Source organism: Squalius cephalus, assembly GCF_949319135.1.
Source record: "Squalius cephalus genome assembly, chromosome: 13".
Classification (NCBI taxonomy): domain Eukaryota; kingdom Metazoa; phylum Chordata; class Actinopteri; order Cypriniformes; family Leuciscidae; genus Squalius; species Squalius cephalus.
In genome coordinates, this window is record NC_137134.1 from 5,982,237 (window position 1) to 5,994,786 (window position 12,550).

Here is a 12,550-nt window from a genome sequence, read left to right on the forward strand (position 1 = left end):
TGTACATGTAACTAGTTTTTATTTCTTTATTATATTTTTACGTAAATCAAAAATGTAAATGTACTTTTGCCATTTTAAGGTAGTATGCCAACCCTACTTACAAACCCTTGTCAGTGTAGGAAAATAAAATGAAAATAAAAGTTTGTACGTACAAATATTTATTAATATTTAGACATAATTACAAAAATTCTGTTATTTGAACAAAAATACCTTGTAATTTTCATATTTTAGTGTTTTCTCATGATAAGACAGAGCCGTGTCTCACCTGCCGAAACTTTGCTCTGGCCTCCTTCTCCTTCATCCTCCCATGAGCAACTAAGTAGTCAAACACTTCACCTGACATAAACAGAGACATTCAGAGATGTGTGTGTGTGTGTGACACGAGTCATATTAAATATGTATCCCGCCTGTCCATCAAACTCACCTCCGCTCGCATACTCCATTATTAAATAAAGCGTCTTCTCTGTTTCAATGACTTCGAATAACTTAACTGAAAGAGAGGCAGATATTAACATTTCAGACTCAAACGTTTCAAAATCAACTGAATATTCATTTAGATGTTGCATGTGAATATTCTGTCTGAACATTTAGAAACATTACAAGCATTTCTGATTCATTTTCAATGACCTTCATATAATCTCAACTCAAAAATGATCGCAGGAGCTTGGCATTAGCATGTCGCTACGCTAATGACTATCTACATCACTTCCTGTCCAACTTATTCAATTGGGAAATGTTGTTGATGTTTTTAAGTAACATTTTTCATAATGTATCACGTTTGATACATAAAAACCAGGGGAAAAGAAATCATAAATTAAATTGAATCTGTGGTCTTTATTGAATGCGATTCTGGAAATTACGTGTCTTTCTGTTAAGTTGTCGCCACAGGCTTCATGCAAAACAAACACACATCGCCACCTTTGTGGGATCCAATCAAAAACATTCAAAATAAAATAAAAAATGACGTTCTGAAGTCAGTAACAGAAGAAGGTAGTCTGGTCTAATGTGAACTGTGAAAGTAAGAGTGATTAGCTCTTGTAAAACTGTTAGTTGGTCAAACTAGACCCAGTCTAGCTAAGTGTGTGCCACTGGCCCCAGATCAGTGCTTGAACTCTCTCAGGAGCTCATCTCTGACATGGAGAAACTACACGCCAGGGACGCGCTTGTTATGGAGACACACACGACGTCACACACACGTCTCTTTCCACTTCATAGTGATGTGAAGAGCAGACACCAATAACGTCTGACTAATGCAGTCGCATTGTGTGTGTGTTAGGAAAGTGGCAGGGACAGGTGTGTAATCACAGCTTTTAGTTTGATGAATCTACAATCCAGCTCAGTCTCGGCCAATCAGAAGCCGGCGCTGGCGCGCATGCGGGCCGGCGGCAGAAACAGCCAGTCACGCGGATCGATAGCGCAGTGAACACACACACTCTGCTGATGTTCAGAGAGGAGCAGAAGAGCTGAGCTGGTCAGACATCGCAGAGATAATCGTGCTCAAGTCTGAACGACTCTCCTGTGACTCCCTTCCATTAGGAGGAGGAATAATCCAGTTATCAGGGAAAGAGAGGGAAGTGCCGTGTCATGGAGAAGACACTGAGCTGTGGATTACAGCATCACTTCCAGTCAGAAGGTCTTCAGGTGTTATGAAGCTCATTCTGGGGCCTCACACCAGTGGTGGTATTGGTAAAGGGAAAATATTATTAATCCATATGAATCGGGCAGTTCAATCCAAGAGTATATGCTAAAAGACTATATTAAATGTGTTCATCATATAAAGTGTATAATCAAAAGATTGGGATTATATGGATTCATCTCACCATCTCTTTATGAATGTTTTGAAGCGTCTGAGTTTTGGGTGAATAGAGTGTCAATGGAGGGACAGAAATCTCTCAGATTCATAACAAATATCTTCATTTGTGTTTCACAGATGAGCTAAGAGTCGTGTGGCATGAGGGCGAGTAAATCATGGCAGAACTGATATGTTCAGGGGAACTGACCCTTTAACTAAAACTATTAAAAAGTATCATTTTTTTAAACAATACAATTAAAAAAATCACAAAAAATCAATCTTAAACTAAAATGAAAAATGAAAGCTAATCCAAAATATTAATAAATACCATAAAAGTAAATGAATTCTCCTAAAATAACACTGCTTTGGGTTGACATCAATGCAAAGAACATTTTTACAACCTAAACGATTCACTTCAATGTGATATATTATTTTTTAGATGATTCTTTAAATACTTCTAATGTAACATAGGCAGAAAAAACAAACATTTAAAGTATTTTGCATTCGAATTATGTTAGCCAATCATAACTGGGGTCACCATTTCAAAAGACAGTTTATTTCATTGTAAGGGACAAATGATGACTGACATTATTACCTGATTTTGATGCCAGAAACATCAGAGAATATGCAAGATATGGTATGGTGATCTATAACTGAGAATGATGTCTTACCTATATTAGGATGATTTAAGACCTTCATAATCCTCACTTCCCGAAAGAGCTGTGTGAACAGACAGAGAGAGAGACATCAGATTAGAGGACTATTCTGCAGGAAACACACAGTCCTGGGCACATATCAAAAGTCAGTCTCTGCTAGTGACATAAACTTACTAGAGTACAATATATTTTTTGCAGTAAATAATCCCTGGACTTCCGCATTAGTAACTCAGAGTATCTCCCTGTTTCTGGCTCATATTGAACACTTCAGTGAATCGCTTTGTCAGTGCGGTTTGCGAACCGATTCAACAGGTTCACTGAAGAGAATCAGCGTGTTCACGAATCTAATCTAGCGGAGCGGGGCTTGACTTCTTTATTTCGAAGCAAAATAATAATAATAATAATATGTTTTTATGAAATATAGTGGAGTAAAAAGTGTAATATTACGCTTTGGAATAAAGTGAAGTAAAACTTTCCCAGATACTTCAGTATAGCACCACAGTAAAATACTTCCTTACTGTCCACCACAAGAGCTTTCAGTTTTAAAAACTTGTCTCGTTTTTAAAATCAAATTTAAGGCTTTTTAAGACCTGCACAAATAAAATGAATCCTGTATAAGCAAGGGATGGCAATACTAAACCATAAAATGACTATAAAAACAACTTTACAGTTCAAAAAAAGTTTTATAAAATGATAAACCTCACATTTCAACGTTTAAACGATTTTTTAAGAAAAAGCATTAGTCAAAATTGCATTTTTATATTTTTTACACCATGTTTTCAGAGTTGATGAATCATCACGATTACCTTTTTCCGTCCCAAAATTCAAGACCTCTTAAAATGATAACAAGGAATTTCCGGTAACACTTTATTTTACAGTGTCCTTGTTACATATGTTACATGTACTTACCACAGTAATCATAGTCAATTATGCATAATTACATGCAACTAACCCTCAACCAAAGCCTAATCCTACCCTAACCCTATAGTCAGTACATGTAGTTGATTAATATTACTCAGTACTTACATATATAACTGTAACAATGACTCCTTAAAATAAAGTGTAACCGATTTTTCTTACACCATTTAAGATATTTAAGGCCCTTAAATTTGATAAAACTCTATTTTATACATTTTAAGACTCTTTAAGCCCTAAAAATAACATGCTATAAAGTTGAACAAGTAGTAAAGTAGCATGTAAAGTCCAATGATGCTCCAGTGAGCACTTCAGGAGGAGCTCTACTCACTTGGCCAAAGGCTCATGGCACTAACTCAGAAACATGTTCAACAGTTTTTTTGAAGCACTTAGTAGCAAGTAAATCAAATATTCATGAGCACATCTTCTTTATGGAAATATCGGTTTGCATATTCACCCAGCTGTGAACATACACAACACGAACTGGCGGGTTGCTTAACGTGTCAGTCTCTCTCTCTTCCAGTGTAAGTGGGTGTCTCTCGACCAAAACGACTGGACGGATCCTAAACACTACTCCCGGTTTCTTCCCCGTGTGACTCTCTCTATCCTTCTCTTCTCACACTAAAAGCTGCCGTACACACACACACACACATACTCTTGAAGACAGGCGCTCTTTATATAGTGACAACACCAGGAGTTTGTTTTCTGTGAATGAAGGAGCACGTGACCTGCAGACATGTGACCGAGATGTGATGCGACGGATTAATCTCTTCAAAATATAAACAAAAAAAACTATTTATAAGATATGAAGGCAAATGAATATCTGATTCAGAAACACCAACCCAACACCTGAGATGCTGCGATGCCATTGGTCCGCTGGTTAGTCCAGTCATCCAATCAGAATATCGGTTGAGGTTGTTGTTGAGTTAGTAAATGTGTGTCCATCATAGTTTATGCGCATGTCGTCTATTTGTTATGCAATATCCCAAAATGTGCAGAAAAACAGGAGTATGTTCTGGACTCATCCGTCGACTCCATCATGGACATCAGTCCGGACAGAGCCAGGGACACACCGACTGACGGGTCGATTGCTCTCGCCACAGGAGTGTGTTTGCTCTGTGTTTTTTGGGAACACACACAGATCTATGTGGGAATGTCACTCTAGAAAACACCTCTGTGTTTCAGCTCTCTAGAGTTACACTAACACAACATTAACATCATAGACAAACATCTAATGTTTAACATTCAGACTCATATGACCCAGCAACAATGTTATCTTAAATATAAATCTGGTCCCACTTTAGATTCGGCTCCAATTCTCACTATTAACCATGAATTTTCCCTCAGTAAACTCCTAATTACTGCTTATTAATAGTTAGTAAGGTTAAGTTTTGGGTGGATTAAAGGATATAGAATATGATCATGCAGAATAAGGCATATGAGCTTTAAAAGTACTAATAAACAGACAATATCCTAGTAATATGCATGATAATAAGCAACTAGTTAATAGTGAGAACTGGATCCTAAACTAAAGTGTTACCGTAAATTTATTTAAAAGTCAAACTCTATAATAATTAAAAAGTTTTGACGAGATTTTATTACTAATATTCGTCATTTTCGATTTGTACTATTTGCATTCTATTTGTAATCCAAAAATCCCATGTTTTTTTTTTAATGAGAACTATTATAAATGTAGATATAGACTATTATCTAATATAAAAGTCCAGTAAATGATCTTATTTTCTCCATTTTTACAGTAATTGTAATGTTGAGTGCATTCATCAAGCTGAATTATCAACCCTTATTCATCGTGTTATTGATTATAGATAACATATTTGTACAAATAATTACAAATGACCATTTTGGTCCCGAATTAATTTTACCGTTTTAGTATTCCAATTATGTTACTTGAAACAGTTTTCCTTTATCTGTCTTTCTTTCTTTAATTGCTATAAAATAACAAATCATATAAATAAGGATTTGTTTCCAGTCATTTCTAAATCTTACAGTTAAAAACTGTAAAACATATGTAAAATGTAAAAAAAAATCTCATATTTTTTTGATTATGATAATGAGCATTTTTGAAACTTCCTTTGACAATTTGTTGAAAAAAAAAGAAGAAAAAATGTCAAGGCCTTTTGCAAACCTAAATAAAGTCCCTCTGCTAATTTGCATAATGAGAATAGTATGCAAATAGTAAACGAATACCTCACAGTCTTTCACAATAGTTTTAGTTTGAATTGATTATAGCATTTGATAAAGTGCACATAATCTAGTGAGATTTATAAAATTGATGACCCATATATCATGAGGTTTGTGAGCGATCTCTTCTCATGTGACCTCTGACCTCTATCTGTCTCGATGAGCGTGTCCTTCCTGTCCTTTGAAAAGGCACAAAAACAGTGAAGGCAGAAAAAGGGAAATCGAGGAGGAATAAAAGAGCAAGTGTGTTTGTTCTTGGCAGTCGGCTGTGGTAAACAATCAGCAGAGCTTCTATTTTTACAGAGACATTTCTAAAAACAGACACAGCAACATTCCTCTCTGACACTGACAAGCGTGTCACTTCCTGTAGTGTGTGTGTGTGTGTGTGTGTGTGTGTGTGCGCTTCCCAATCCCGATTTACACACACGTCATCACAGCAGTTCCCTGTCACTCACGGAGGTTGAACACACACTCGCTCATGACGAATGATGTTGTAAAGTGACTTCTCCTGATTTTAACACACACCTCCCAAATCCTTAGGGAATTTCATTAAGACTCACTTGGAATTTCTAAATGTGCTCTTCCTGAACAATGGAGGACGCGGGATGTTTAGGAAACCGACTTGTACTTTTTTTTTTGACAAATAGGTGAATAAGCGCTGATTGTGTTGATCATGTTGGGGGAGGGGGGGGGGCAACTGTATTTACAGACAAGCTATGACACAGTGTGTGTGTGTGTGTGTGTGTGTGTGTGCAGTCATTAATCTTGAGGCGAGTGAGATCAGTGTAGGTTTCACTGTCCATCTGTTCAAGCGACGCTAATGTTGCACATCAATCAAACCAGGGAGGAGGGGCCTCATTAACATATTCAAATGAGATTATAATTGACTGTACAGAAATTAAACTACTGGAACATTGATAAAACACATTGACCAAAGTCTCGACGCATGAAAAGCATGATCCCGACGGCCTTGCAGGAAGGAGGATCCGACTGATCAATGCGAGAGGATGCTGGTCGAGGGAAAGGTCACTGAACGGAAGTCGTTTGGCCATGCGTGACCATCTGATCCCGGATCGTTAAAGACCACATCTCTGAAATCCTTAGGGAACTCGTTTAAGACTCGCTCATGACCCTCGAACGCTCCTACCGAACAATGGGAGATGAGGGGAATTTTTAGGAAACGTATTAGAATTTTTTTTTTTGGATCAACATTTTTGACTCCAAGTTGTTGGGAGTTTTTCCTAGTTGATCATGATTTACTGGATAAGGATTCAGAAAATATCTATTTTTACTCAATTCTACCTTTTTTTTTTTTCATGACTTTTCCGAGCATCTCATACGAATCGCATCACATGATCTACGACTTTTCCTCATGTATCCAGGATTTCTCCCAGAATTCCGGTTCTTCTTCTTCTACAGTTGTTGAGAGTCTCTTATTTTGACTGATTTCAGGTCATCTTGCGGCGAGCCACCGCTTCAGGCGCAGGGATCACACACCGCAGCTTTAAAAGACACACACTCAGTCGCGCTGCTAAATCAAGCAATAGGAATAGTGTGATTCTGTGACGTTGGTTATTAAACAAAAGAAAAAGACGAAAGGGGATATAACTCTCTGATGTAACTCGCTCGGATAGAAACGCCTCGAGGAAGGAAAGAAATCTACGCTTGACAAAGTGCCATTTAATGCTGTCTTTCATAAAGTGCATGAAGTGGAGACCGGCTGATCTCAGCGCTCCAGGACGCATTCGGGAATCTCCACTGGGATGAATTGGAGAGGTAAAGCATCTATCTATCTATCTATCTATCTATCTATTAGGGGTGTAACGGTACGTGTATTCGTACCGAACCGTTTCGGTACAGGGCTTTCGGTTCGGTGCACGTGTGTACCGAATGACTGCATGCAATATTTTGTGTGCGGAACATAGGTACATTTTCGTGTTTCTACACGAACATATTAAGTGGCGGAAGTCTCCGCGTTCAGCGCAAATCCCGCCCTGCAGCTGATTCTAATGTTTTACCAGTGTTTTATCCGTCGTCACTGTAACCTAAACCAATAAAATAGACTGCAGGGCGAAAAAAAGCTTTTCCGCTCCGTGTGCGCCGCCGCACTCTCCGTTTCGTGTGTGTGTGTGTGTGTGTGTGTGTGTGTGTGTGTGTGTGTGTGTCGGCCCGCTGCGCTCTCTGCTCAATGTTCGAGTCCGTGTTTGCGCTGCGCGTTCTGCTCTGTCGTTAACGGCCCAAACACTCAAAACACCCAAAACAGGTGAAATTTCTCAGTAGTAGACTTCTGTTTGCTGAGCTGGTTTAGTTATGCTGGCAAAAATGGTAAAATGACCTGCTCTGATCACAAGCTCTGGTAATAATAGCTTTGGACTATATTTTATTTTGATAATTATTAAAAAAGTGAAAAAAAAAAAAATTCTTAAATTGATTATGTTGATTGATTATTGAAAAATAATAATACATTGATATATTTATGTTTAATATTATTTTAATATAGGGCTATTTTCTGTTCCTTTTTTCCCCGTGTTTCATTTAATTAGGTGATTATAAGTTTAATTATTGATGATTACAAGCTTGGAGGAATTGCAATTAATTACAGCAAATTGTGCAATTAATTAGTTCTTTTTTTTTTTTATCGATTCCCAGCCTTAATTTTTAAATATGAGCAGGCCTACAAGCTGGGATTGGTAATGCTGCACTGTAATCATAGTTATTTATTTATATTTTTCATTATATCTTATTATGTGATATTGGTTTGAGACTGAGAGTATTTTATTTAGTGGAGAACTTTGCAGCAGTATTTTATTTCTTATTCTTTTTTTTTTATTTTATATCTATTTTATTATATTTTATTAAAAAGTGTTTAAAAAAGTGTAAACAAATTGTTAAAAAAAAGTTTATAGTAATAAACAACCTGCAGTTTAATGTTTGCATTTCTTTCCCTTACTGTACCGAAAATAAACCGAACCGTGACTTTAAAACCGAGGTATGTACCGAACCGTGATTTTTGTGTACCGTTACACCCCTAATATATATCTATCTATCTATCTATCTATCTATCTATCTATCTATCTATCTATCTATCTATCTATCTATCTATCTATCCACCCATCTCTCCATCCATCTATCTATCTCTCCATCCATCTATCTATCTCTCTATCTCTCTATATATCTGTCTGTCTGTCAAACTATCTATCTATCTATTCGTCTGTCTGTCTATCTTATCCATCCATCCATCCATCCATCCATCCAATCTATCCGTCTATCTATCTATCTATCTATCTATCTATCTATCTTTATCTATCTATCTATCTATCTATCTATCTATCTATCTATCTTTATCTATCTATCTATCTATCCATCCGTCTATCTATCCATCCATCCGTCTATCTCTCCATCCATCCGTCTATCTGATCTATCTCTCTATCTCTCTATATAACTGTCTATCTGTCTGTCAAACTATCTATCTATTCGTCTGTCTGTCTATCTTATCCATCCATCCATCCATCCATCCATCTATCTATCTCTCTATCTCTCTATATATCTGTCTGTCTGTCAAACTATCTATCTATCTATTCGTCTGTCTGTCTATCTTATCCATCCATCCATCCATCCATCCATCCATCCATCCATCCATCCAATCTATCCGTCTATCTATCTATCTATCTATCTATCTATCTTTATCTATCTATCTATCTATCTATCTATCTATCTATCTTTATCTATCTATCTATCTATCCATCCGTCTATCTATCCATCCATCCGTCTATCTCTCCATCCATCCGTCTATCTGATCTATCTATCTATCTATCTATCTATCTATCTATCTATCTATCTATCTTTATCTATCTATCTATCTATCTATCCATCTATCTATCTTTATCTATCTATCTATCTATCTATCCATCCGTCTATCTATCCATCCATCCGTCTATCTCTCCATCCATCCGTCTATCTTATCTATCTCTCTATCTCTCTATATAACTGTCTATCTGTCTGTCAAACTATCTATCTTTCTTTCTATCTATTCGTCTGTCTGTCTATCTTATCCACACATCCATCCATCCATCCATCCAATCTATCCATCTATCTATCTATCTATCTATCTATCTATCTATCTATCTATCTATGTGTCTATCTATCTATCTATCTATCTATCTATCTATGTGTCTATCTATCTATCTATCTATCTATCTATCTATCTATCTATCTATCTATCCATCCATCCATCCATCCACCCATTCATCCATCCATCCATCCATCTATCCGTCTGTCTGTCTGTCTGTCTATCTTATCCATCAATCAATCCATCAATCCATCAATCCATCAATCCATCAATCCATCCATCCATCAACATGTTAACATAAAACATGTTAGCTGTGCCCAGGATTGGTGTTGAAGCTCAACTCTCCAGGACTGGACTTGATAAACCCTGATCCAGATTCTCCGTCCAGTAAAGCGTCCTCTCAGGTTTGAGTTCAGCAGTGAGATCATATCCTGCTCAAGTGTACCATCACTTATGGTCAAATGCATATTGCACACAAAACGCACAGAACGAAGTTAGTGATGTCAAACCGATATATCCATATGATTGATATAATTACCATACAAACGTTCACGGGGACCGTCTCGCCTGTATTTAAATTATAATTCTCCATCCCAGGCAATTAACCTTTCAGTCTATTAATTACTTTCAAAATCTTAATTAACCTTTGAAATACTTGATAGCAACTGGATGAAAGTCACAGAAGAACATGTCAGAAAACAAGCATTGAAGTCTCACCTTTTGTAGACTTGTGGGGTTCAGCTGTGTTTTATCAATGATCTTCACCGCTACCTGAAAGACAAACACAGTGTTACTGTCAAATGTTTATATTGATAGATTCCCATATAAAGCCTATATATCTAAAGTCTGTCATCATCTCTCCGAGCTTCAGAGCACTAGATGAGTGTCCTTGTTTAGAGCTAAAGCATCTCTTCATCTTCCCTGAACGAGGGACAACTGAGGGCAGCTTCACAGGGGTCAAGAGTTCAACAGGACTAATATAATGTGATTTATTTTGTGAAATAACTGGTATGTTAGAAGTGCAACATCTATTTCAGATTTACCCCACACACAATCGTCATGTAAAAAAACAAACTGTGGTTGGCGCTTTAAATGTTTAAATTTTCTCTGGCTCTTGTTTTAAATGATTTCGTCCCGTTATTATGCTTGTCATCTGTTGACGTTGTCCAAGCAGAATGTGGCGGTTGGTCGGTGTGGTATTAGCCCCGCCCCTCCTCCACTGTGATTGGGTAAAAAGTGCCAGTGATGAGCGCTGCGTTTCACCCACAGTTGAGCATTCTTCAACTCTCGGCAACCGTTAAGAAACGCCGGGCTCAGCGCTTCAGCGTGAAAAAGACGCTCAGCGCCTCGTTACGCTCATGGCGTTTAAAAAAACGTGGATTTTTATGACATCATCGCGGACTTCAGCTTCTCATCACATCTTCTGTCTAGTGGTCGACCGATATTGGTTTTTTGATGGCCGATGCCGATGCCGATGCCGATATCTTAGAGAGCAGGGTGGCCGATGGCCGATATAAAGCCGATATTTTTATATATATTTATTTTAATCAATATTTAATAAATTATAAATAAATTATAAAACAAATTTTTAAAATAAACATGCTTTTATACTTTAGAATGGCAACTTCTTAAATTTGCAATCCTATTACAGTATTTTTCACAAAGTAATTGTTTAGAAATATATGAATATGTGAATAAAAAGAATGTAAACACTGTAACAGGGCACTCAGTAATCTGGTTTATTTTCTTGCTGGTAATCATATTTTTTCAAATAAAGACAAGGTAATGCTAATTTTACATACAGCACAGTGAAAACGATATGAATATGACACAGTTGGCAACTGGTTATATATCAGCATATTTTAAAATGAAGGATTTTTGATCGCGTCTCCTGTGAAGCTGATCTTCTGTTCGCATTTAATCACGGACCAACCGTCACTCGTAGACAGTAATGCACACTTCACAAGATATCACAGTTGGATTCAATTAAATCTGCAAGGTTTGTGAAATTAAATGTTTATTAGATATTCAGAGATATGTTTAAATGACGTAGATGCGCATTTGCTGAATGTTGACGGCAAATGAGAAAGTATTTTAGCCTGATTGTTTGCCTTTTCTGTTACAAATAATATAAAAGCAAACGCTTTACTTTACTTACTTCGCATAAATTACCATTTACTTTCTTTCTTTACCAGTTCTGTCTAACAAAGTATTAGATATGACTGACAGAGATCGTAAACTAATGAAGACGGAGAATGTGAGTGAGCGCGTCAAAATAAAAGTCCGGAGCGCCGTCAAAATAAAAGTCCCGCTTCCAACACATCGGCCAATCAGAAAAACTTATCGGCCGATATTTGGCATTTTTGAAATATCGGCATCGGCCGATAAGTTTTTCGGCCTTGGCGATATATCGGTCGACCACTACTTCTGTCCAATCAAATGCTCTCTAGGATCTAAAGCTCCGCCCCCTGTGCTATAAACACCACCTGGCCAAAGCGAGCGTTGATACGTCACAGAGCAATATGGGTGTGGGAGTGTGTGTTCAGTTGCTCAAACGCACGAGTTTTATCCGGTTTTCCAACTGAACGTTGATTAAGAATGAAATGGCTAGAATTCATTCACACCTCTACTATTGAATCCAGCGTATCATCAGCGCTCAAGCATGTGCTGTCAAGTACGACTGTAGTCTGTGAGGGGAACTAAACGCTATTGGCTGTTTGAAAAGGGGGAGGAGCCACTCAATATGTCCCGCCTCAGCTTCCTGTTCAGTGGAAATCACAAACGCATCAAACAAAGCTGCACGTTCCAAGGCACTTCAGTGGGCCTTTAACATTGACCTTCCACATGCACTGTTGTATGTGTCTGCACCGACACACTACACTGGGCTACACGCGGACGTCCACACACCCTCCGGAT

General features: G+C 37.5%; 1 protein-coding gene across 2 annotated transcripts in view; it reads right to left on the reverse strand.

The window, feature by feature from the left end:
* Positions 1-12,550, reverse strand: part of mark1 (MAP/microtubule affinity-regulating kinase 1) — a 59,561-nt gene that overhangs the window by 29,041 nt on the left and 17,970 nt on the right. For both annotated transcript variants that reach the window (XM_079889666.1, XM_079889667.1), the window contains exons 3-6: positions 10,352-10,405; positions 2,464-2,512; positions 425-490; positions 266-336 (exon numbers count right to left, since the gene is read on the reverse strand). In XM_079889666.1, the coding sequence (XP_079745792.1) occupies positions 266-336; positions 425-490; positions 2,464-2,512; positions 10,352-10,405 (240 nt within the window). The remainder of the gene's footprint in view (positions 1-265; positions 337-424; positions 491-2,463; positions 2,513-10,351; positions 10,406-12,550) is intronic.